The sequence below is a fragment of the Esox lucius genome, chromosome 14, assembly GCF_011004845.1.
Source record: "Esox lucius isolate fEsoLuc1 chromosome 14, fEsoLuc1.pri, whole genome shotgun sequence".
Lineage (NCBI taxonomy): Eukaryota > Metazoa > Chordata > Actinopteri > Esociformes > Esocidae > Esox > Esox lucius.
The window spans coordinates 17404233-17432155 of record NC_047582.1 but is presented as its reverse complement, the minus strand read 5'-3'; the positions used below and the strand labels follow the sequence as shown (position 1 = coordinate 17432155).

The 27923-nt window shown below is 41.5% G+C and overlaps 1 protein-coding gene across 2 annotated transcripts in view; it reads right to left on the bottom strand.

Moving 5' to 3' along the window:
* LOC105014997 (astrotactin-2) overlaps positions 1–27923 on the bottom strand; it is a 410989-nt gene that overhangs the window by 247004 nt on the left and 136062 nt on the right. For both annotated transcript variants that reach the window (XM_020053557.3, XM_034296748.1), the window contains exon 5: positions 5931–6038. In XM_020053557.3, coding sequence (XP_019909116.1) covers positions 5931–6038 — 108 coding nt within the window. The remainder of the gene's footprint in view (positions 1–5930; positions 6039–27923) is intronic.

Sequence of the window (27923 nt, the reverse complement as noted above, 5' to 3'; positions counted from 1 at the left end):
GGAAAGAAAAAGCAGTGGTCTCTTAATTTTTTCCGGAGATGTAATTAAGACAAAACTATTCTGGAAATCTACTTACAACAAAGCATTCTGGGAAATGTTGATGTATTGCCTAAACCCTAGTTAGTCTTAAAATTACACTGTCAATTACAACCTCCAAAATAATACTAGGGTAGGTGTAGTGTGGGTGTAATTTCAACAAATGTATGTATTAACCTCTGTGTAATTGACACAAGAAATGTAACACTGTGTTGTAACATTGTATCTGCAAACTGCAGAGCTGGAGAAGAACTGTCAATTGAATATCTGTCCTCTTTTTTTTCTCCTGACTCTATTCCATGCTAGAACAGGAAGCAAATAAACTAAACAAGCTAGCAAAGTACCCCTGTTGCCCCAAGCAAAGGTTAACATCATTATAGCAGCTACTGTAACCAGGGATGGCCAGGGACTAAAATCATCCCTGGACTTTGACCCAAACTAGCCCACGACCTGAAACAATGCCCATATCCCCGACTGGCCGATGCACGTACCCACCAGCAACAGCACCACAATGCCACTTACCATCATTATTAAACATAACATTTTTGTTATAATTTCTGGAATACAAAATGAGACATAGGGAGCAGCCATAATCAAAGTAATGCTACATAATCTCAAACGAATTAGATATTATATAAATTCAAGCTAGATATTCAAACCAAGTATAGGAATAGGTCTTGGAATTACAATGATTAGCTGCTGCATAGGCTAGCTACATTAATTTATTTATTTTTATAAATGTTATGGATCTGCTCTAAGCATTTAACTTCTTCATCCAGCAAATGCTCAGCCCAATCTTAAAATGTTTGTGCTTATCCATTATTTCCCTGTACTGCTCATGGTTCACATTAACTTTTCCTGTCACTTTGAAGGTGTATATGCGGGAAAGGGACTGGGGAAGGCACAAGCGACAGGCTTACAGTGTGATCTTCCTATGGGCGGAATTTACCATGGGCTGAGGCTGTGCGAGGTGGCTGTGCGAGGTGGCTGTGCGAGGTGGCTGTGAGAGGTGGCTATGAGAGGCGGCTGTGTGAGGCTAATTCTTCCCAGCAGTAGGTTGCAGATAGACCAGGTTGAGTATTCAAACGCACATATTAATATTTGGTAGCAACACCTTTCACTGCAATAACAACTTTAGGTCTTTTGGGGTAATAATGTACAAGTATTACATACAGTGTAGGTTGGATGAAGCTTGTGGAGCCACTCCAATTTTGCTTGGGCCTTGTGTTTGGGATTATTGTAATTATGAAAGTTGAATTTCCTCTCCCAGGCTTAAGTTATTTAGTATATTGATTATTTTTCTCTTGCAGCATTTCCTTAAATGTTGCTCCATCCATTCTTTCTTAAATTCTATCGAGAACCATCTTCCCATTTTCAGCTTCCTGGCAGAGGGCTGCAGGTTCTTCTTAAGAATATGTCTGTATTTTGCACTGTCCATTTTCCCTTCTAAGTGCTCCAGTCCCTGCTGAAGAGAAACACCCCCACAACAAGGTGCTGCCACCACTGGGCTTTACTGTAGGCATGGTGTTCTTTGGGTGGAAAGATGTATCAGGTTATCGCCAGACATATCGTTTTGTGTTCAGACCAAAATGTTTAATTTGGATCTAATCAAACCAGAGCACCTTTTGCCACTTGGCCTCACAGATCAGTATACATCCATCCCCTGACTTGTGCCTTTCCACACATTCTTGTAGATCTTTTGGATTCTTTGCTTTGAATTGCACTACTAAGCAGTGAAATCCTCAAGGAACAACTGCTTCCATTCTGAACTAATCAAAATCACTACAGTTGTTCACAGATGGAAAAAGGATAGCTTGATTTGAAATATGGGAGGTGGTTGGTTATACCTCAGCAGGTTTGCAATTGCAGATCTAATGCGGAGGTGTTCACTTGTCTAAATACGGTATTTTTAAATGTTCATACATTTTCACACTTAAAGTTTTCTTTTCACTTGTGTGTATATAAAGCAGAAAATAGTCTGATTTCATGTGTTTTAATTTCAGGCTGTATGGCAACAAAACATGAACATTTTGAAAGATGTTGGTGTCCTATAAATAAAATTGATATGGGCTGAAAAAGGTTTTAAAAAGGAGAATAAACATCATGAACAATTTGAAACTAATCAGAACCAGATATTGACATCTATTTCTGGTTCAGATTTACTCCATTCTGGACTAGACATCTGTGGATAATGACGATGACGGCGTAGTAGTGTTCGCTGAACAGCCCATGAAATCATTCTTGGATAGACTAAGACATGAGTGGGAATGATGGGTGTATACAGTACTGCTCTGTTATAGCCGTTACGAGCAGCCAGGCCAGGTGGTGAAGAAGTTATTTGCACCACTAAGCATTGATAACCTTGAAATGTTAAAAACATTTCTAATCAAGTATTAGTTTCAGATTCAAGTAAAGTAAGAGATAATAAATGACAATTGGAAAAATATAGTAAAAGGGGAATAAAAAGAGACAAAGATTTGCACAGACTCTTCAATCACCTAGACGTATCTAATGACCCTGCCATCTTGGGTGGAAGGGAGCAGTGCGTGTCTATGACAACAGCTCCCTGGCAACTAATCCCATTTGTGTGAACACTCGGGAATGATTAGGTTTGTGAGGAGGCCCCTCAATTACTGTGAAAGCCCAGAAAGTACACCAACAGATGCACACACACGACCATGGACAACTCACACATCCCCACAGTCGATGATAGGTTGGCACATATATGTACATATATGCACAGTAAATACTGTACAAATGCTTACAAACCCATTTAAAACCACTTCAATCGTGGGATTCAGATCAAATAGAGATTTTTTTTGGTTATGTTTAATGTCTCTACCAATATTTATGCATATATATTTTAATTTTTTATGTGTAAGAAGTCTTTCTTAATTTTTTATTAAAAGAGTTTGTATTTATGAGTGTATTGCTATTTTACTTGATTGTTCAACATAATTTGTTATTAACTGAAAATGTTGTGAGCTAATACTGACACAACATCTAACAACCAATGCAGCAGCTACAGAAGAGTGAGGAATATAAAGAATGCAGATGCTTTTATACAGGTGTACGACACGATACAATTAAGCAATTAACACACTATCATGCTCTGCTGATATGCTAAGCTCTCACAGTTTAGCTCGATTTGGGTCAAAATGGCAAGAGTATAGGATCTAAGTGACTTTGAAAGAAGGTTCATTATTGGGGCATGGATGGCAGGAGACTCAGTTACAAAGACTGCTCCATTGGTTAGTATTGCTGGCATCAAATTCAAAGTGGGAAAATATTTTTCAAGAAACAATAACATGTCTCTGTTTCAACATTTGATATAGTGTCTTTGTACTATTTTCTATTGAATATAGCTTTAAATTATTTACACATCATTGCATTCAGTTTTATTAAAATTTTGACGGGGTTGTATGAACGGTACCAAAAATTCAGGTATTTAGCTCATAAATTAAATGCAAATGAATAATTTTTAATACCTTTAACTAAAAGAAATTCACATTTTCAGCTCTAAATCTTGAGAAGGGCTTATGTGTGTCTTGTGATAGTAGGTAAAAATATGGACAAATGGATAACTGAGCAAATTTCCAACAACATTTTATTTATGAATGTAATCCAATTCAGCAAATCACATAAAAAATTATATAGTGAAACCATTTATGCAATAAAAATCTAATGAAATGTAATTTCATAGTGCACATTTGTAAGTAAACCCCTACCTTCAACATAAAATAGTATCTAAAAAAGTGTGTGTCTAAAATAGGAATCCGATGCACCAAAACAGGTGCAAATTATTAGAATATCATTACAGAGAACTTGGAACTTGGAAGGGTCAGGATTAAAAACTTGCTCTGGCTTGGTCTTGATGTGTTATAAGTGGCAGAATGTGATAACGCATCCTGCCAAGATCAAAAGACCTAAGTCTTCAAGATAAGTAAGTAGAATTACTATTTATCCCAGTGAATCTGGGAGGAATTACAAAGCCATTTCCAATCAGTTTGAAGTACATCATTCTACCGTCCAACAGATCATCTACAAATGTCCAGACCACTGGCAATCTACATAACACAGGTCGTCCCACCAATTCCAACCTAAGAGCTGACTGAAATATGCTCATAGAAGTCTCTAAGAACCCAATGAAACATCAAGGGATTTACAGGGATCTCTTGCCACAATTAATATTGAAGTGCATGAGTCAACTGTCAGAAAGAGACTGCACAAACTTGGCCTACATGGGAGGTCAGGAAGGAAGGAGTCTCCTTTCTCAAAAATTCAATATCAAGACATGACTGATGTTGGCCAGACAGAACCTCTAAGGACCAAGACTACTGCTCTGGACAAAAGAATCAAAGATAGAAGGGTTTGGTCGCAATGTCTTCACTGCCTTCAAATCTCATTCAAACTGTACAGCATGGAGGAGGTGGCATTTTAGTTTAAAGCAGCCCCAGGGCCAGGCCAACTTGCATCAACCATTAATCCCATATTGTACAAGAGAATTCTGGAGGAGAATTTGTGGCCATCTGTCAAAAAGCTGCAGCTGAACCAAACATGGTTCTTACTACAGAACAATGATGCAAAACAGAACAATAATCCAAAACACACAAGCAAAGCTATTACAGAACGGCTCAAGAAGAAGAAATGGAAAGCCCAATTCTCAATCCTATCCTGCAAGAAACGTTGACAAGTTATTTTAACAAAAATTATGGCAACACCAGCATTTAAAGTTAGGGCTGTGCTTGTTTTATTACTATGAAATTACTTTCTGATTTATTTTTATTGTAAAAAGTTATATTTGTTAATTGGAGATACCTTGATGAATTAATTTGTTTGGAATTTAGCTCAGATATGTTCAAATATGTGAAAAAACACATGTAACTGCCTTCTTGACAATATGCCAACCATTTAAACTGCGCTAGGGTAACAATTTTATAGCGCCATTGGCAAAATTGTAATCTAGCTGTGGAGTAAACATATAGTATGTTTTCTTAACTCTATTACGTCTTTATATAAATAAAGGTAAAATAAAATTTTAAAACTAGAACATGCAATCTACTAACGCAATTAGGCCTACATAATGCTGAAAGCACACATAGTAGAAAGACTATCACAGTAAATCAATCTCAATCTACCACACAGAATCAACTACCTATCTCTCTTCTTCTGTCCCCTTTCTCAGTTGCACAGTAATGACATGACATATCTCACAGTCTCATAGCGTGGCCTTTACACCTGTCTCCAGCTGCCTGTTATAGAGATTTCTGTAGTGTTGCCAAAAACTAAAGTTAGCTTTCAGGCATAATACACCAAAATAACACAAAATCATAAACATACACCAAACACAAATTATCACTATATAGTATGCCAAAGCGAATGTATGAATACAAAGGCACACACCTCCAAACATACAAATAGGAAGGCATGCACATTCAAAGACTTCCAAGTACATACACACAGGCACACACACAAGGTATCTATCGAATGCCAGTTTACTGTAGTTTTACAGACTAAATCATGCCAACATTATGGGATTTCATTGAGCTGCTTAGCATTCTTTCAGTCTCCACTTTCATCAGCTCATGTAATTGCTGAATGTGATGGCTCTACAAAGCCCTCTTAACACTACCCTGGTGCGTTATGATGAAACAGTAACAGGAGGACTTGTATATGCACTTTCACTATTCTGCAAGTTTTGTTCAAGTTCATGGATACTCAGTATACATATTTAATCAGACATCCATAAAGAAAATAGAATGTACACACTTGTCCATCTTAACCGGAGGTAGGCAACTATATTCGACCATGAGACTATTTTTGTTAGAGGATTGTGAGGTGGCTAGACAGTACCAATGCTATTTTCTCTCTCTCCTCTTCATTCTCCTCCTCACCTTTGCTGCGCCGGCGGCCTCTGTGCTTCTCTGTGTAGAACTTCAGCTGGGTCTCTTCGTCACCCTCTGACCCAGAGTCTTCTTGTTGCCCAAAAACACTACCAGCCACTGAAAGATGAGAGATGGCAGGCAAGATAATAATGGTAAGAAAACATAAACCTGGCGATTTACTAGGGGTATAGATGCTGATAGTGGTAGACCATAAAGGGTGGTAGACATCAAACAATACATTCATGAACAACACTATGATTTGAGCATATGGTGTTAATAATTTATTTAATAGTTGATTTGATTTATTATGACTCTAGTTGCGTTGGCATCCTCAACACTGTTCTCACTCTGTTTCCTGATGCACCTTCAACCCAAGGGTGGAGGCAGGGGCTCCAGCAGAGATTTTGGGCCCCCTGAAATTATATCACATTGGGCTAGATGCGGGGGGAGGGGGGGATGTTTAATATTGGGTGAATGCACAGGATATAGTATCACTATTACTATTACTAATACTAATAGTAAATACTGGATATAAATTGTTGTCCTTTTTCTTTTCCGTAATTTCTGCCATTTTACTACATTGGTAGGAGTCTCTGTGATTGATGTACATTGTACAGGCATGAGATGCATTGTCATTGTACAGTATATCTTTCTTGGTTACCGTCACTTTAAGACAGGTGGTGATTGGACTTACTGTGTGTTCTGCAGTAACAAAGTGGGGTGTCCAGGGTTTTGGATGGCGGCGCAAAACAGTTTTCTTACCATAGTGGCATGAGTTATATGTAGGAATGACTTCACTTTGTCTAAGAAGATTTCTTTAACATACTTTTAACTGTAAAGTAAACGGAATAAACACAATACATTCTATTATTCGTAACTACATGGAGTCCTGTGGAAATGTTTTCCTTATATTTGCATGCACACGAGTCAAGAAGCTGTTGCCACCATGCTACCACCAAAGCCGAAGGCACCATCCACTTATACAGGTCTTATAATTGGAATTCACTATTTGATGGAACACTGATACCCTCTATAAGAAATATGCTAAAGACCATCTTTAACAGTCTAAATGTTTTGACTGGAAAAATCTCAACATTACTGAATAGCTTAAAATAAATAAAACGTAAATATACATTAACCTCTTCAATTATATAAATTAACATTATCATATAGAATTATATCCGGCTCCGGATAAGCGGAAGATGATGCTATGCTATGCTATATAGAATTATATAGAATGTTTGAATTCTTATTAAAAATAATTTCATAATTTTTCATTTTTTCATGATATTAAAAGAAAAACCCAAGGACCCCCTGCAATTATGCCAAGTGACATGACATTCAGCACAACGCTGCTCACCTATTCAGTTTGCAAGTGGGGCTGGTTAAGGGGGTATTGGAATGGCCAGACAGGGCTGCTGAGCCAGAAGCTGCATCTGTTGGGCCTGGCACCAATACCATTAACAATAGCTTGCTAAAAGTTGGCCAGCATTGATTAAATGTTGGCTAAAAGAGGAACAAAATGTCAACACTCAGAATTTTCTGTGAAGATATTAAGTAATGGAATGGCCGTGGAACACTGGACCAGCTCTATACCCTCTACGGGGTGTTGGAGGGTTCATGGGAGTTTGCCCAACCAATCCACATGTGTTTTGTGGATTTGGAGAAGGCATTCGACTGTGTCCCTCACGGCATTCTGTGGAGAATGCTTTGGGAATATGGGGTCCTGGGTCCTTTGCTAAGGGCTGGGGGGGGGGGGGGGGGGGGGGGGGGGGGTTGGGGGGTGCGCAATGCAGAATACAGAAGCTCTCTGGCTAATAATTTAATGTTTTAATTAATAATTTACTGTTTTAATAATTTCAATATTTAAGGGCCCCTGTCAGTCACGGGCCCTTAGAATCATCCTAACCCACCCCGACCCCACACCCTCCATAAGGCACCCCTGGGTAGAGGGGCAACACTAGTCCAGCAGCACAGTCTCACTTTATTTTCTCTGCCCAGTTCTGTGGCTTTTGGGCCCTTTTATCAGGGGGTGGATTCAAGAGCCCCATATTTTTAGGATTGTAGGTCCTCACAGGGTGTTGGTGCAACAGAAGAAGGTAGAGTTTTGTCCAAATAGTTGATTTTTCAATGCCTAGTGTCTTTTATCAATTGTTTGTCTGCTTTGATAAATGACAAAAAGCTATAATCTCCCTACAAATTCTTCAAACATATACATATAGGATACCATCTACATAAACAGTTCCATTTAAAACCCTCTATTCTATGTAATCTATTTCAACACTTAAGGAGATAGAATTGCTACTTAATTAGACTACAAGTCACATGTACTGTATATTACATATTTGTAAACAGAAAATAAAATTTACTAATACATGTAACATCCAAAAACAAATGTCACATGATCTGCCAGTACAAAACACGATCCACAAATATATTTCACTACCCATAAATAAACCCCTTTCTACTTACCTCAAAGCAAGGATTTTAATATATGAAAAATTATCCGCGATTATCACACCTTAAAATGAGTTGCGGATCACATTATTTTTGTGGATTGGTTCCTATTTGTTTGTAACATTTGACTCAGTTTGATCAGTTTTCCAATGATATATACTGCCTAAAAATCTACAAATGAATGGCTAGTTGGTTACAGTAGTTATCAAAGCATTTGTGACAGAACTCCTGAACGGGGGCGAATGTTGCCTGTCACTACTTTTTAGGAGAGACGTTTTTAAGAAGAAAAACATGTTTTGGGAGATTTTGTCTTTTTTGCAGAAATGTGAACTTTCATGTGACTTAATAACAAATTAGTATGCAACGTGTAAATACGAATAAAATTAAAAACTAAAACCCTTGTTTAACCAGCGGAAAATACAGGACCTTTCCTTCCATTGGCTGAGATAATGAAGGGGCTGGACATGCTGACATACTGAGCTCTGATTGAAAAAGGACAACTAAGATCGCATTGCTACAGCTGTGAATCACATCCCTGCCCTGAATTTTGATGGTGTCATCAACAAATCTGAAGTGAGACGCAACTTTCAGGAGTACAATGATGCCATGACTTGATGAATCAGACTACATGAGGAAATTCCAGACTTTGATATTGTTAAAAACATTCAGGCAAAATTATCTAACTATAGCTACTGATGTTACTGATAACGTTAGCTAGCTAAGTAACAAAACATTAGCTTACTAGCTAGCTAATATTTCCAGGTTTCTAGCATGTGTGTGATTATGCTTTGCTATTGTTTGCATAGTCTTCACAAAACTGAGCACGTCACTTAGTTTGATAAGCTAACTGATTGACCAGTCATTCATCCAGGTGTGTGTGATTATACCTAATCCATAACCCTATAATGGCTTAGTGTCCACCTGCACTCAAACTATCTACAGTTACAATACTGCTACTATTTATTATGAATCCTGCTGCTAGGCTACTTTAACTTTTATACCTGATGTATCAAGGCCATGTGAATTTTTTGGTTATTATTTGGTTTGATATAGTACAGTGAATATAAAAAGTCTACACACCCCTGTTAAAATGCCAGGTTTTTGTGATGTAAAAGAATGAGACAAAGATAAATCATGTCAGAACTTTTTCCACTCTTAATATGAACAATTCAATTGAAAAACAAACTGAAATCTTCAAAGGGGAAAATAAAAAATGTAAACCTTACAATAACCTGGTAGCATAAGTGTGCACACCCTCTTATAACTGGAGATGTGGCTGTGTTCAGAATTAACCAATCACATTCAAACTCATGTTAAATAGAAGTCATTAAAAACCTGCTATCCTTGAAAGTGACTGATTAATCACAAATAAACTTCAGCTGTTCTGTTAGGATTTTCCTGACATTTTCTTAGTTGCATCTCAGAGCAAAAGCCATGGTCCTCAGAGAGCTTCCAAAGCATCAGAGGGATCTCATTGTTGAAAGATATCATTCAGGAGAAGGGAACAAAGGAATTTCCAAAGCATTAGATATACCATGGAACACAATGAAGACAGTGATCATCAAGTGGAGAAAATAAAGCACAACAGAGACATTACCAAGAACTTGAAGTCCCTCCAAAATTGATGAAAAAATGAGAAGAAAACTGGTCAGGGAGGCTTCCAAGATACCTACAGCAACATTAAGGAATGCAGGAATCCCTGGCAAGTACTGGCTGTGGGCTACATGTGACAACTATGGCCCGTATTCTTCATATGAATGGGCTATGGCACAGGTGTCAAACCGGTTCCACAAAGGGCCGAGTGTCTGCAGGTTTTTGGTTTTTCCTATAAATTGGTTCCTAGTTCATACCTACACAACCAGGTGAGGGTAGAAACTAACCAATCAGTGACCTAATTAACCAATCAAGTACAAGGAGAGAGCAAAAACCTGCAGACACACGGCCCTCCGTGGAACCGGTTTGACACCTCTGGGCTATGGTGTAAGGTGGCAAGACTGAAGGAAAATGTGTTATGGTCTGATGAAACCAAGGTTGACCTTTTTTGGCCATAATTCCAAAAAGGTATGTTTGGTGCAAAAACAACACTGCACCTCACCCAAAGAACACCATACCCACAGTGAAGACTGATGGTGGCAGCATCATGCTTTGTGGCTGTTTTTCTTCAGCTAGAACCAGGGCCTTAATTATGAACAGTTCCAAATACCAGGCAATTTTGTCACAAAACTTTCAGGCGTCCGTTAGAAAGCTGAACATGAAGAGGAAGTTCACCTTTCAGCACGACAACAACCCAAAGCACACATTTAAATCCACAAAAGCATGGCTTCACAAGAAGAAGATTAACATTTTGGAATGGCCCAGCCAGAGCCCAGACCTGAATTCAATTGAACATCTGTGGGGTGATCTGAAGAGGGCTGTGCACATATTTGGAGCGCTTTTGCAAAGAAGAGTGGGCAAATATTGCCACGTCAAGATGTGCAATGCTAATAGACTCCTTCCCAGAAAGACTGAGTGCTGTAATAAAATCAAAAGGTGCTTCAACAAAGTATTAGTTTAAGGGTGTGCACACTTATGCAACCAGGTTATTGTGAGTTTTTTTTTTTTCCACTCAAAGATTTCATTTTCTTTTTCAATTGAATTGTTCACAGTATAGGTGGAAAAAGTTCTGACATGATTTATCTTTGTCTCATTCTTTTACATCACAAGAACCTGGGTGTGTAAACTTTTTATATCCACTGTATGTGTTTATTCGAGACCAACCAGACCAGTTTAGCACAAGGCCAGTGTGTCCCCATTGGAATACTTAAATTGCTGGGTGGGGTTAAGGCCTAAGAGAGTGTGAACTACGTTGAATGGGCATAAACAAAGACCAGTTTTCTGGAACGTATGAATCTTTCAAGGCTTTTTTCTCAGAATGAAGTAGAGTAGATGATCAACTTTTAAAGTAGCATATCTTTCCCATAACGTCATCAAACAGTATTGTTTTATATACCTTTACCAGGCCCACCTTAACCTGCACTGGGGCTGAAAGGTTTTTGTAGGCCCCCCTAACTCACACTAAAAATAATAAAATGTGTAAAATCCACGCCTGTCTATACAGCGCAAAATGTGTTAGTTTCTTTAAGGGGATACAACAGTGACTTGTCCCTATATGAGATGACCAAATCACTTGAGCCTACTTGACCAAAGACACAAAAGTCAGTGTAGAATATATGTTCAGGTGGAATTGTGGTAAAAAGGAGAGTCCAGGTCTATGGTTTAGACTGTTTATCTATGTATATGTGGTTCTGTAACAACAAAGCATAACAGTACAGACTGATTATGAACATATAATAAGGAAAACACGCTACCTTAGGAAGGTGAGCAGCATAGCCACTCCCTGGGCAGATACTCCCCATTACCAAGCTAGCACTTGGAATGTGTCTTGGAGAAGAATCTTCTCTGGTATTGGCGTTCTGAAGCAGAGAGGTCAGCTTCCCTGTTCTGGCACAATTCCGGTCCCATTTTCGCCCAGTAAAGACGCACCTGTTTTGTCCCCAGAGACCCGGTAAGTGCTTTTGGGGTCGTCATCCGACTTGTCCCATCCTGATCCTGCCCACTTGTCTCCTCCACTGTGATCCCCTTCGGTTGGATCTACCCGTGCTGCCAGGTCCTCTTCTCCTGGTGAGACAGGTAACGCGCCTCTGGTCTGTCCATCTCCGGTTGGCTCTACGCTCATCCAGTCCTCGTCCTCTTCAGCTTCTCCCAGTAACGTTAGCGGTCCTCATGTCTGCTCGTCGTGCTCTCCACGAATGTTCGCTTCACCGCTCGTTAACGAGCTCGCCTCTTCATTTTTAGCAGTTTTAAATAATCCTGTTAGCTTTTAATGTGCTTAAATAATTCCTTCTCACTGTTTTATATTTTATTTTTAGCACTGCTCTCAAACTTTTTCCTTTTGGGCATTTTGACCTAGCTAGCCACAACTTCTCACTAGCATTATACGGTACCATGACAACGGCCCAATGCTAACGTATGGTAACGTAGCATCATTGGTCACGTCATAATTGGATCAATCAGCAGCCAGAATCATGAATATCAAGTGATGGACGGAAAATTTGACAAATTACAAAACAATGTGATTTTTTATTGGCTCATGATAGCCCCCTTGTCTTCATAGGCCCCTGGGCTTATGCCCCGGTAAGCCCGTGCATTAAGGCGGCCCTGACCATTACGAAAGCTCTGAATTTTTCATAAAGAGTTAAACTCAAATTTTGCAATAAGCCCCTGTTCAGGAATTCTGTCACATTTTTATAAACAGTTCCTGTTTTTACCAGGGACCTGACAGCCCTTAGCAAAGGACCCAGGACCCCATATTCCCGAAGCACTCTCCACAAGATGCCACGAGGGACACAGTCGAATGCCTTCTCCAAATCCACAAAACACATGTGGATTGGTTGGGCAAACACCCCGTAGAGGGTATAGAGCTGGTCCAGTGTTCCACGGCCTGGACGAAAACCACACTGTTCCTCCTGAATCCGAGGTTCTACTATCGGCCGTATTCTCCTCTCCAGCACCCTGGCATAGACTTTCCAGGGGAGGCTGAGAAGTGTGATCCCCCTATAGTTGGAACACACCCTCCGGTACCCCTTCTTAAAAAGAGGGACCACCACCCCGGTCTGCCATCCCAGAGGCACTGTCCCCGACCGCCATGCGATGTTGCACAGGCGTGTCAACCAAGACAGCCCCACAACATCCAGAGAATTGAGGTACTCGGGGCGGATCTCATCCAACCCCGGTGCCTTGCCACCGAGGAATTTCTTGACCACCTCTGTGACTTCAGCCCGGGTGATGGACGAGTCCACCTCTGAGCCCTCATCCTCTGCTTCCTCAATGGAAGTCGTGACGGCGGGATTGAGGAGATCCTCGAAGTACTCCTTCCACCGCCCGACGACATCCCCAGTTGAGGTCAACAGTTGCCCACCTCTACTGTAAACAGCGTTGGTAGGGCACTGTTTCCCTCTCCTGAGGCGCTGGAGGGTTTGCCAGAATCTCTTCGAAGCCAGCCGATAGTCCTTCTCCATGGCCTCACCGAACTCCTCCCAGGCCCGAGTTTTTGCCTCCACAACCACCACTGCAGTCCGCTTGGCCTGTCTGTACCCGTCAGCTGCCTCAGGAGTCCCACAAGCCAACCAGGCCTGATAGGACTCCTTCTTCAGCTTGATGGCATCCCTTACTTCCGGTGTCCACCACCGGGTTCGGGGATTTCCGCCTCGACAGGCACTGGAGACCTTACGGCCACAGCTCCGAGCGGCCGCTTCGACAATGGCGGTGGAGAACATGGTCCACTCGGACTCAATATCTCCAGCCTCTCTCGGGATCCAGTCAAAGCTCTGCCGGAGGTGGGAGTTAAAGATCTCTCTGACAGGAGACTCGGCCAGACGTTCCCAGCAGACCCTGACAGTACGCTTGGGCCTGCCGAGTCAGTCCAGCTTCCTCCCCCGCCATCGGATCCAACTCACCACCAGGTGGTGATCAGTTGACAGCTCCGCCCCTCTCTTCACCCGAGTGTCCAAGACATATGGCCGCAGGTCAGATGAAACGACAACAAAGTCGATTATCGACCTGCGGCCTAGGGTGTCCTGGTGCCACGTGCACTGATGGACACCCTTATGCTTAAACATGGTGTTCGTTATGGACAAACTGTGACTAGCACAGAAGTCCAATAACTGAACACCGCTCGGGTTTAGATCAGGGGGGCCTTACTCCCAATCACGCCCCTCCAGGTGTCACTGTCGTTGCCCACGTGGGTGTCCCCCAGTAGAACGATAGAGTCCCCAGTCGGAGCACTTTCCAGCACCCCTCCCAGAGACTCCAAGAAGGTCGGGTACTCTGCACTGCCGTTCGGCCCGTAGGCACAAACAACAGTGAGAGACCTAACCCCGATCCGTAGGCGCAGGGAAACAACCCTCTCGTTCACTGGGGTAAACTTCAACACATGGCGGCAGAGCTGGGGAGCTATCAGCAAACTGACACCAGCCCGCCGCCTCTCACCATGGGCAACTCCAGAGTGGTGAAGAGTCCATCCTCTCTCAAGGAGTGTGGTTCCAGAGCCCAAGCCGTGCGTAGAGGTGATCCCGACTACCTCTAGTCGGAACCTCTCAACCTCACGCACGATCTCAGGCTCCTTCCCCGCCAGCAAGGTGAAATTCCACGTCCCTAGAGCTAGTTTCTGTGTCCAGGGATCGGGTTGTCTAGGCCCCCGCCTTAGACCGCCGCCCGATCCTCTCTGCACCGGCCCCTTATGGTCCCTCCTGTGGGTGGTGAGCCCAAGGGAAGGCGGCCCCACGTCGCTCCTTCGGGCTGAAGAAAACCCTATTAGCCTCATTGGATTGGAAGTGCAAATCGGATGCGGAATGTTTGTCAGAATTCTGTGAACAATCCACAAACACAATTTTCTATCCAATACAATAAGTTCCACAAACTTAAATGTCACTCACAAATACGTCACATGATGAAAATAGTTTGCATATTGTGAATTTTAAACATGTTTGTTTGAACATTCTGAATTACATTTGTGGACCGTGTTTCCTATTTACAGATCATGATGTATGTGTTTGTTATTAGGAACCAATCCACAAATATAATGTGATCCTCATAGTCAATTTACTGTTCAAAGGTGTGAGGGATAATCACATATAATTTTTCATATATTCAAATCCTTGCTTTCAGGTACAAGAAGAGGAGTTTATTTATGGGTTGTGAAATATTTGGTGGATAGTGTTTTGTACTGGCAGATCATGAGACATTTATTTGTAAGTTGTATTTTCTGATTACAAATTGTAATATACATTTGTGACTTGTATTTTATCTCCATAAATACTCCCCTCATGGACATTTTGGACTGGGAAAACACTTACACAATTAAAAAAATCTTAAATAGATACACTACTCCAAAAATAAACTCTATATAATATTCCCTAATACCACCCACACAAGTTCAGGTTTCTGAGGTCACACTGCTTTACAGCTTTGCCCTATGCCTTAATCTGCAGTTTCTGGTATGGAATCTTTGAGGTCACCTCTGAGGTCATGAAGATTCCGATATACCCAGACACTTAGCTAATTACATTGGGAGTCTCAGAGGCTCATAAGAACACTCACCACACAACCATTTATCTCTTGGTTTAAAGTAGAATTTCACTATAGCTCACCTACTCAATGTACTTATTGATAATTTGAACAATTAAGCAACATTTGTGTAATACAAATACATATTTGAATTTAACATCAGAATCCAAGAGTATCTGGATTCATATGATTTTCTGTTCATAATTTTCTGTTCATATGACTCCACAAGGTCCATCATTCATAAGAAACTTAGAGACCGCCTCCCAACAACATGGAGATTGATAAAACAATTGTTTTTTTAAAAACAGCTGGTCTTCTTTATAATAAGAGTGCTCTTTCGCCGTGTCGTTTGGAGATGTATAGTAGGTATAGAAAGTCACCTCCCTCTTTCAATATGCTCATCTTTTGTTGCCTAACAGCCTGAAATGGGAAACACAGACTATTTCCGGCGTTATTTATACACAATAACAATACAACACAGCATCCAAGTGATTAGAAAATTCTAAAAAAATCTTAAGATTAATTAAATCCGTAAAATACCCAATTTGGATAAGTTTACACCCCATATCAATACTTTTGCTTGAATTACTGTCATGACTCTTTTAATACATCTCTACTAACTTTGCACACCTAGACTGTGCAATAGTTGCCCATTCTTCCTTGCAGAATTACTCAATCTAAGTCAAATTGCATGGTGACCATTTATGTACTGCTCTCTTCAAGTAATTTAACAGATTCTCAAAGGGATTTAGTTTGGTGGTATGATAGGCCACAAACGGACGTTCACCTTCTTGTCTTTCAGCCACTGTAAGGTTGCTTTGGCGGTGTGCTTGGATCATTGTCATGTGAAAACGTGAACCATCTTCCCATCTGAAACTTCCAGGCAGAGTGCTGCACATCCTCTTCAAGAATATTTCAGTATTTTGCACTGTGTGCCAATCCCTGCTGAAGAGAAACATCCCCACAACAGAATGCGCCACCGCCGTGCTTCACTGTAGGCATGGTGTTCTTTGGGTGGAAATTCTTATTTGGTTTTTGCCAGACATATAATTTTGCGTTCAGGACAAAAAGTTCTGGACCACATTATAAGGAATTGGAAATCTAAACAAAGCTTACGCAAACCAGCCACATTTACCAGAAAAATGTACAAGATTTTAAGCATCCTCACATTCTCGACAAAAATATTTTACTCAAAACATAATACAGCCATTTAAAATAGATGTTTCACAAAACATAACTACATATTTATCTACTTCTATGCTAGTAAAATCTGAAATGAGAACAAAAATATCTCAAGATGCTACTCCCATTTTGAGATCCCTGCTGCAGTGTGTGCAAACCTGGTCAAGAACTACAGGAAACATATGATCTCTGTAATTGCAAACAAAGGTTTCTGTAACAAATATTAAGGTCTCCTTTTCTGATGTATCAAATACTTACAGTGGGGAGAACAAGTATTTGATACACTGCTGATTTTGCAGGTTTTCCCACTTACAAAGCATGTAGAAGTCTGCAATTTTTTATCATAGGTACTCTTCAAAAGTGAGTGACTGAATCTAAAACAAAAATCCAGAAAATCACATTGGATGTTTTTTAAGTAATGAATTAGCATTTTATTGCATGACATAAGTATTTGATACATCAGAAAAGCAGGACTTAGCACTGTAGCAGGGATTTTGGCCCACTCCTCCATACAGACATTCTCCAGATCCTTCAGGTTTCGGGGCAGTCGCTGGGCAATACAGACTTTCAGCTCACTCCAAAGATTTTCTTTTGGGTTCAGGTGTGGAGACTGGCTAGGCCACTCCAGGACCATGAGATGCTTCTTTACGGAGCCACTCCATAGTTGCCCTGGCTGTGTGTTTCGGGTAGTTTTCCAGCTGGAAGACCCAGCCATGACCCATCTTCAAGGGTCTTACTGAGGGAAAGAGGTTGTTGGCCAAGATCTCGCGATACATGGCCCCATCCATCCATCCTCCAGTCAATACGGTGCAGTCTTCCTGCCCCCTTTGCAGAAAAATTATGTTATGTTTCCACCTCCATGCTTCATGGTTGGGATGGTGTTCTTGGGATTATATTCCTCCTTCTTCTTCCTCTAAACACGTCGAGTGGAGTTTAGACCAAAAAGCTCTATTTTTGTCTCATCAGACCACATGACCTTCTCCCATTCCTCCTCTGGATCATCCAGTTGGTCATTGGCAAACTTCAGACGGGCCTGGACATGCGCTGGCTTGAGCAGGCGGACCTTGCGTGCGCTGCAGGATTTTAATCCATGATGGCATAGTGTGTTACTAATGGTTTTCTTTGAGACTGTGGTCCCAGCTCTCTTCAGGTCATTGACCAGGTCCTGCCATGTAGTTCTGGGCTGATCCCTCACCTTCCTCATGATCATTGATGTCCCACGAGGTGAGATCTTGCATGGAGCCCCTGACCGTCATCTTGAACTTCTTCCATTTTCTAATAATTGCACCAGCAGTTGTTGCCTTCTCACCAACCTGCATGCCTATTGTCCTGTAGCCCATCCCAGCCTTGTGCAGGTCTACAATTGTATCCCTGATGTCCTTACACAGCTCTCTGGTCATGGCCATGCTTTGTAAGTGGGAAAACCTGCATAATCAGCAGTGCATCAAATACTTGTTCTCCCCATTGTAGCTGGTATAGGGCTAAGCAGTCAGGTAGTTATGCAAGAGACATGACAAATTATGAGTAGCAATCAAGTTAGTCTGGTCTGAAAAACCAGTCAGTGTGAGGTAATTACATTAATGGCTAGAAACACATTCCTTGACTTCCAGTGAGAAATTAATCCATTGGTGTAATACTCTGGACAGGAGTATGAACACTCATACACACACACACACACACATTGTTGTCTGGCAGCAGATCAGTGGGCTGGCCTGTCAAAAGGCTTTGGGCTGTAATTACTGTGTATTGTCTAGAGGGATGATTGAAGGGTGCTGAGAGTGCAGCCAAACACAGAATGCATTAACCAGCCATCAACACTCCCTAAATCAAACAAACACACTTACTGACATGCACACTTGTTAAATATGTGACTTTTTGGAGGAGAAAAATACTCTATTTCAAAATCATATTCCCTAACATCCACCCTAACCTCAACTCCAAAGCCCTAAATGCAAACCTTAACCCTGAACCTAATTATAACCCCCCCCCCCCCCCCCCCCCCACAAAAAGAAAGAAAAACTTGCCAAATGCCCTTGGCTCTCCAGAATTACCAAGGGTTACAAAACTAGTGCGGATTATGGATTTAAAAAGCATAGTAATGCACACATAGTAAGGACACATGTTAAAACTTCTCCAAACCCTGTGTTTAAAGCTGAAGTATGTAACTTTCAAGAACAGGAAGTATTTCCGCTTCATTTTCCCAGAAATCTCGCCTGTCACTGTTTTGATGTAACTTCACTCTTAAAGCCCCACACATTATCTGTTCACTTTATTCAGCTCATCCAAAAAATATCTTAATCCGACCAGGTTTTATGTGCCATTCTTTTAATTATATATAAAAATGTATTACTTAACAATCAGATAAATTACCACACTAGCGTAGCCATGTAATGCATTTTGCTCCTTGAGTTCCATCCATCGTGGATATTCCAATAGCATCCAGCTGCAGACCCGCAGACCACCCAATAGCATCCAGCTGCCCCAATGTCCACTCGTGTTTTCGAATGGCATCTATCTGCTTTTCTTTTAGCAAATTTGCTTTCTTTTGATCTAGAACTTATTTTATTAGGTACCGTTACATTCGAAACTTCAATTTTTTCAAGAAAATTGTCTCACTAGCTTGATCGACAGAATGAGAGTAGTCACTTATTTTTTTCAGCCTCAGCTCTTTTTTGATAAGTGAAATGCATCACTTTCAGTGATACAAAAAACACATACTTCAGCTTTCACCTTCAAAATTCCCATTTCAATATCCGGCGCAAAATGTATAGATGATTGACTGAAGGTACCCTTCTGAGGCTATTCCACCTCATTTGTTTTCTTTAAGTTCTTTGTATCTATGTTTCTAACGGTATTAGATCATTAAATTAGTAACAGTTCATTTACCTTTTATATGGGATTGCAATTCAGTTTCTGAGTCTCTGCTTTTCCCCAGTTCTGTTTTTATTTGGAGAACGCTATTAGCTGATATGTTGGACTGAGTAAATGCATACTGTAGACCTCTTTTTTGATTAAATTATGATTTACTATGTGTTGGTTTGTTTCCATTACCATGTTGTATGTACAGTATGGTGTGTTCACTCACAAACTAAAATCTTCAATTAATGTCATAAACAGTCCGAAACCTAATGGTATCTAAAGACACTAATTATGTATTCTCTCTTTTTTGGGAGATTATACTAAGTAGAAACACAGACACACTTCAAAACCTGCAATTTCAATACATAAAAAAAATGTCACAGCTCCTTCAAAGCATATCAATACAGAAACTTAATTTTAGAATAAACAGCATTGTGGAAAGACTTAAAATTTGGTATATGAATGGTGGCCGGGGCAAAATGTTAAATAGCTCAATCCTGGTCATAAAAACACTGTACAGGTAAATATATTATTGAGAGAATTAAATACAATATAAACACATTAACTTGAAAAGAAAAGGGTGGGTTGATGAACTTGTGTCTGTGTGACCTGTCCGTATTTATGCATGTATGTGCTTTCGACAAGGGGATTGTATACAGTAGAAGTACATTGGAGAAAGCTATTCTCAACTTCAGTACCAAGGACATCCTTCACTTGACAGTGGCATATCTGGGTGCTGTCCTTGGTGATGGAGCCGAGAAAGGCACTCTTGCTTTGTTTCTCGTTCTCTCTCTTCTGTTGCTCTTCATTCTCAAAAACAAGTGTATTGGAAAATAATAGTGAGAAGATAGTTACTTAAATGAATGGCTCCCACAACTGTAACCATTCCTAACAATTTCTCCTCACATCTAACTTTATGATTAGAACTATTTGGCAGCATGACAGCATAAACTTCACAGATTGCGTTGTCTCCTTTGCCTGCATAGTGCCACTGAGGCACCCTGGTGCAGCATGGGGCCATGTCCCCTCATTACAATGCACAAGACATCCGTGGTAACAACAACAAAGAAAAAGAGAACCTGAGAATCTGCACTCATGCTTAAAAACCGGCACCCTTGTAAAACATGCAAATGTACAGTTGGGATTCGTGTAGATGAAGAGAGAATGAAGGAAAAGGATCCAATTTACTGCTTAAAACGATTTGCCAATCCACATATAATAAAATAGAAAAGTACTTTAGAGCCTCACATATTCCCAGTTACTCGCTTCTCCATTGCATATATAAATTGACTGCACATTAATTTTCTTGTATGGCCTAATCTTTGAGCCTAGCCATCAAACTCCCCTTTCCTTCTCCCAGCTAATTGAGTTTCCTCTTCCATAAAAGCATAATTCCCATTAGCATCTTTGTAATTCTGGATTGGGTCCATCATTGTGCAGAGAAACACACTTTTAACTGTAATTGAAGGTCCTAAAAATAGTTTTTTTGAATCATCCGAGAGGAAATCTCTTTGAATCACAGAGAGGATACTTCAGCCAGCGATATTCACACTCTCTAGGATTTGAAAGTTAGTGTTAGACCCACTAGAAAGATTGGATATCACAGAGCCAACATTTCAACATTGTATGATATGAAAAACATAACTAAATTAAGCTTATCCTAATACAGTGAATTCAAATCAAGTGTCAGATTATCAATGCTTATGTACATTTATTAGTAGTCAATAGTAAGATGAGTCTCAACCAATTAACTCTGAAGTCAACACAGAGGATTCAATTAGAACATGTCAATGTGCATGACTTGACACTAATGTCAAAACATGTAGATTTGATGTCGAAAGATTGTTATAGGTGACAGATAAAGGTCTCCATGAAGTGTTGGTCCCATGTTATGAGCCAACTTGGTCTCAGGGGAATACGTAGACTATTTTATGTAAATCCATGGCACCCGATTTCATATGATATGTTACGTTAGGTTACATTTCAATGTACTACCAAAACGTGCAATACAGTACAAATTGGCGAAAATGTTAAATATGTTACGAAACTTTATTAAAACGTATAATGTTACGAACGCCAGAAAAAACATATCCTATGTTACAAACGGTACGAAAACCTATCATACATTACAAATGTGCACATATTTGCCATGTTTTCAACATTAAACTCTACAGGCAAGCATCCTACCCACTGCTCCATACAGGGATTATGGATTTAGAGGAATGAGTAATGGCCTTACCAAGGTTGCTACAATAGGTCATAAATGCATTTTATCATTACAGTTATGTTAAAATTAGGTATCACAGCACTGGAGTTAAGTTTAAAGTAAGTGTTAGGTACCACAACACTGGGGTTAAGAATAGGGTTTGGGTTAAGGTTAGGTATCACAGCAGTGGGGTTAAGGTTAGGATTAAGGTTTGGGTTTTGGGTTTGAAAGAAAAACACTTGTAACATATTGACCTTGAAACATTACTAATTGCTACCTGTATCAAGATGTTCCTATTTGATGTAGTGGGTAGTGCACCTGTTTGCAGAGCTGCAAGACCTGGGTACAAAACACATCCAGTCAGTTTTTTTTCTGGATTATTACTCTACCGTAACTTCACCTAATAATGTAAAATATCTTACGAATTCAGATGTCAAATATTTACGTAAAATATTTACGTAAAATAGCCTAGATATTCCCCTGAGACCAGGTTGCATGAGCAGGAATAAAATAATCCTAGAATATATGCCGAAAGATTATAATTCTCAGATCTTTTCAACACATTTTAGACATCCCTGTACATTTGAAAAAATAATCCAACCTCCTGACAGACATGGCATATCAAGAACATGATTAAAAATAATTATTTAGTAATTGCAGCTTGTGCTGGGGATGATAAAAGACCAATTTAAAATGTATAGTTTTGTCACAAAACATAGTTCTACATAAAGGTCAAAAAGTTTGAGAGAGCTTGCAATTGGCATCACAGCACCATATAATGTTTTTTGTCTCTCCTTTTGCTGGACCGCGTAAACGGAGCCGGCCTAGAAGAGCGACTATCTCTCACTGAGTGAGTAACTGACTGACTGACTACCCCTTGTTAAATAGCGTAGTCGCTAGAGACGCAGGCTAGGGAACAATAGGTCCTGCGTTTGACTCCCCTGACAGTCAAAACACATTATGCTTGAAGTTCAGGACAGACAAAACTTAGCTGGCTACAACCTTATGTAGCTACGTAATTGGAAGCCTAAAATAAAACAGCTCTGGCGGAGATTTTGATTTTTTTAGGATAGACAAACACTTGGATACACAATTCTCTCATCGTTTTACTTGACAAAAAAGTCAGTTGTCGTCACCTACATTGATAGATACTGTATCAGTGTCATTCACAAATGGCTAATTAACTGTTAAAATAGCCAGTGGCAAAAGGGTATTTGTTCAGGATAAACAAACATTTTGCTGGCTACAACCTCAGTAGCTATGTTGTGGGGAGCCTAAAATGAAACTGTTTACTGGTACAGTATATTGCGACTATTTCTGGTGGGGAGAACAAGTATTTGATACACTACCGATTTTGAAGGTTTTCCCACTTACAAAGCATGTAGAAGTCTGTAATTTTTATCATAGTAACTCTTCAACTGTGAGTGACAGAATCTAAAAGAAAATCCAGAAAATCACATTGTATGATTTTTAAGTAATTAATTTGCATTTTATTGCATTACATAAGTATTTGATACCTGAGAAAAGCAGAATTTAATATTTGTTACAGAAACCTTTGTTTGCAATTACAGAGATCATACATTTCCTGTAGTTCTTGACCAGGTTTGCACACACTGCAGCAGAGATTTTGGGCCACTCCTCCATACAGACCTTCTCCAGATCATTGTGCAGGTCTAGCCTTGTGCAGGTCTACAATTCTATCCCTGATGTCCTTACACAGCTCTCTGGTCTTGGCCATTGTGGAGAGGTTGGAGTCTGTTTGATTGAGTGTGTGGACAGGTCTCTTTTATACAGGTAAAGAGTTCAAACAGGTCCAGTTAATACAGTTAATGGGTGGAGAACAGGAGGGCTTCTTAAATAAAAACTAACAGGTCTGTGAGAGCTGGAATTCTTACTGGTTGGTAGGTGATCAAATACCTATGTCATGCAATAAAATGCAAATTAATTATTGAAAAATCATACAATGTGATTTTCTGGATTTTTGTTTTAGATTCCGTCTCTCACAGTTGAAGTGTGCCTATGAAAACAATTACATACATCTACATGCTTTGTAAGTAGGAAAACCTGCAAAATCGGCAGTGTATCAAATTATTTTTTCTCCCCACTGTATGTCTTAGGATTTCTTAAGAATAGACGTACACTTCGCTGGCTACGCGATTCTCTCGTCTTTTTACTGGACGAGAAAGTCTGTTATCTTCACCTATTTTAATACAGTAGTTATTGTATCAATGTCATTCACGAATGGCTAATAAGCTGTTAAAACGGCCAGTGTCAAAAGCCATGCAGTTCATAGATGCTATTTGCGGTGGAGATAAACTTAATAAGAAACGTTACTCAGTTTAACACAATGCTTAATGGCGTCTAGTGACATAGTACTGGTAAATAAGGTTAGAAGTCATGTTAGAAGTCTCATTTTCAACCCAGCTGTAGCTCCTTGACTGAAGGCCTGACATTCTGTGCAATAATCTCCTGGTATACCTCAGAATGAATGGTTCCCTTGATGATGTGCAGTCGACCAGATCCAGAGGAGGAAAAGCTACCTGAGATCTTGACATTCCCACCACCGTGTTTGACATTTGGAAAGGTTGTTTTGGTGGTAGGCAGTGTTGGGTTTCTGCCAAACATATTGGTTTTGATTGTGAGCAAAAAAGGTCAATATTGGAATCATCTATCCAGAGAATGGATTTTCAGAAACCTTCAGGTTTGTCCAGGTGGTCTCTGGCGAAGTTAAGGCTGATAGTTTGGTTCTTTTTTGAAGAACAATCCATTTAGATTCAGCATTCTTCCCATTGTTGAAGCATGCACAGCAACCTGAGATTTGCAACAAAGTGACTCTTTGGGATATTTTGGAACATTCACTTCTAGGCAGAGTTGCTGTCATGTTAACTGTTCTACATTTGCAAATAATTTGCCTCACAGTGGACTGATGGCGCTCAAATCAATGTTCTTTACAACATCTAGCCAAGTGAAGAACACTCTCCAGAAGGTAGGCATATTGTTATCCAAGTCTACCATGAAGAGAAGACTTCACAAAGGCAAATACAGAGGGTTCACCACAAGGTGCAAACGATTCATAAGCCTCAAGAATAGAAAGGACACATTAGAAATGAAAAAGAAAGGATACCTGATTCTCCCCACCTCCCTGGGTTGTCCCTGTCCTGACCTGGATTAGGTTTAATAGAACCTGGACTCAGCCCAAATGCTTTTTTTTAAATTAATTACAACTTGTATTCTTAAAATTCACCCAGCACAGCCAAAAGAGGAATGGTCACCCCCCTGAGCCTGGTTCCTCTCTAGGTTTCTTCCTAAATTTCGGCCATATGGAGTTATGCCTAGCCATTGAAATTCAACACTGTAGTTGTTTGTTACTTAGGGTTTCAGGCTGGGTGATTTGTAAAAGCACTTTGTGACAACTGCTGTTGTAAAAAGGGCTTCATAAATAAATTGAATTGAAGACAGAAGCAGTCGGATGAATTCTGAAGTTATAGGGATATATTGTCCGCTCAGATTCAGCCAAATTCAGCGAAGTTGATTGGACGGTGCATCCTTTTACAGATGGACTGTAAAAGTTTTTTAAGACAAAGAAGTGGAATATTCTGCAACAGCCGAGTCAATCATCTGATCTCAACCTGATTGAGCATGCATTTCACATGCTGAAGACAAAACTTAAAGCAGAAAGATCCATGAACAAACAACAACTGAAGACAGCTGCAGCTAAGGCCTGGCAAAGCATCACAAAGGAGGAAAGGCCCAAGCGTACTGTAAGGGTCTGCTGGGAACGTCTGGCCGAGTCTCCTGTCAGAGAGATCTTTAACTCCCACCTCCGGCAGAGCTTCGACTGGATCCCGAGGGAGGTTGGAGATATTGAGTCCGAGTGGACCATGTTCTCCACCGCCATTGTCGAAGCGGCCGCTCGGAGCTGTGGCCGTAAGGTCTCCGGTGCCTGTCGAGGCGGCAATCCCCGAACCCGGTGGTGGACACCGGAAGTAAGGGATGCCGTCAAGCTGAAGAAGGAGTCCTATCAGGCCTGGTTGGCTTGTGGGACTCCTGACGCAGCTGACGGGTACCGACAGGCCAAGCGGGCTGCAGCCCGGGTGGTTGTGGAGGCAAAAACTCGGGCCTGGGAGGAGTTCGGTGAGGCCATGGAGAAGGACTATCGGCTGGCCTCGAAGAGATTCTGGCAAACCATCCGGCGCCTCAGGAGAGGGAAACAGTGCCCTACCAACGCTGTTTACAGTACAGGTGGGCAGCTGTTGACCTCAACTGAGGATGTCGTCGGGCGGTGGAAGGAATACTTCGAGGATCTCCTCAATCCCGCTGTCACTTCTTCCATTGAGGAAGCAGAGGATGAGGGCTCAGAGGTGGACTCATCCATCACCCGGGCTGAAGTCACTGAGGTGGTCAAGAAACTCCTCGGTGGCAAGGCACCGGGGGTGGATGAGATCCGCCCTGAGTACCTCAAGTCTCTGGATGTTGTGGGGCTGTCTTGGTTGACACGCCTGTGCAACATCGCGTGGCGGTCGGGGACAGTGCCTCTGGGATGGCAGACCGGGGTGGTGGTCCCTCTTTTTAAGAAGGGGTACCGGAGGGTGTGTTCCAACTATAGGGGGATCACACTTCTCAGCCTCCCCGGGAAAGTCTATGCCAGGGTTCTGGAGAGGAGAATACGGCCGATAGTAGAACCTCGGATTCAGGAGGAACAGTGTGGTTTTCGTCCGGGCCGTGGAACACTGGACCAGCTCTATACCCTCTACGGGGTGTTGGAGGGTTCATGGGAGTTTGCCCAACCAATCCACATGTGTTTTGTGGATTTGGAGAAGGCATTCGACTGTGTCCCTCGCGGCATCTTGTGGAGGGTGCTTGGGGAATATGGGGTCCTGGGTCCTTTGCTAAGGGCTGTCAGGTCCCTGTACAACCGAAGCAGGAGCTTGGTCCGCATCGCCGGCAGTAAGTCAGACTTGTTCCCAGTGCATGTTGGACTCCGGCAGGGCTGCCCTTTGTCACCGGTTCTGTTCGTAATTTTTATGGACAGAATTTCTAGGCGCAGCCAGGGGCCGGAGGGTGTCAGGTTTGGGGACCACACAATTTCGTCTCTGCTCTTTGCAGATGATGTTGTCGTGTTGGCCCCTTCTAACCAGGACCTTCAGCATGCGCTGGGACGGTTTGCAGCCGAGTGTGAAGCGGTGGGGATGAAAATCAGTACCTCCAAATCCGAGGCCATGGTCCTCAGTCGGAAAAGGGTGGCTTGCCCACTTCAGGTTGGTGGAGAGTGCCTGCCTCAAGTGGAGGAGTTTAAGTATCTAGGGGTTTTGTTCACGAGTGAGGGAAGGATGGAACGGGAGATTGACAGACGGATCGGTGCAGCATCTGCAGTAATGCAGTCGATGTATCGGTCTGTCGTGGTGAAGAAAGAGCTGAGCCGCAAGGCGAAGCTCTCGATTTACCAGTCAATCTACGTTCCTACTCTCACCTATGGTCATGAGCTTTGGGTCATGACCGAAAGGACAAGATCCCGGATACAGGCGGCCGAAATGAGCTTTCTCCGCAGGGTGGACGGGCGATCCCTTAGAGATAGGGTGAGAAGCTCGGTCACCCGGGAGGAGCTCAGAGTAGAGCCGCTGCTCCTCCACATCGAGAGGGGTCAGCTGAGGTGGCTTGGGCATCTTTTTCGGATGCCTCCGGAACACCTTCCTGGGAAGGTGTTCCGGTCCCGTCCCACCGGGAGGAGACCCCGGGGAAGACCTAGGACACGCTGGAGGGACTATGTCTCCCGGCTGGCCTGGGAACGCCTCGGTCCCCCCCCGGAAGAGCTGGAGGAAGTGTCTGGGGAGAGGGAAGTCTGGGCATCCCTGCTTAGACTGCTGCCCCCGCGACCCGGCCCCGGATAAGCGGAAGAAGATGGTATGGTATGGTAATTTGTCCAATTACATTTGAGCCCCTGAAATAAGGGGTCTGTGTATGAAAATGGTTGCAATGCCTAAACCTTTCATATGATATTTTTGTTAAACCCCTTGAATTAAAGCTGAAAGTCTGCACTTCAGTTGCATATCTGTTGTTTCATTTAAAATCCAATTTGGTGGCATACAGAGCCATAACTATGAAAATTGTGTCAGGGTCCAAATATTTCCGGACCTATCTATATATCTCAAACAAAAATACCTAAGTGAAAAAGGTCAATTACTTGATTGCCTATG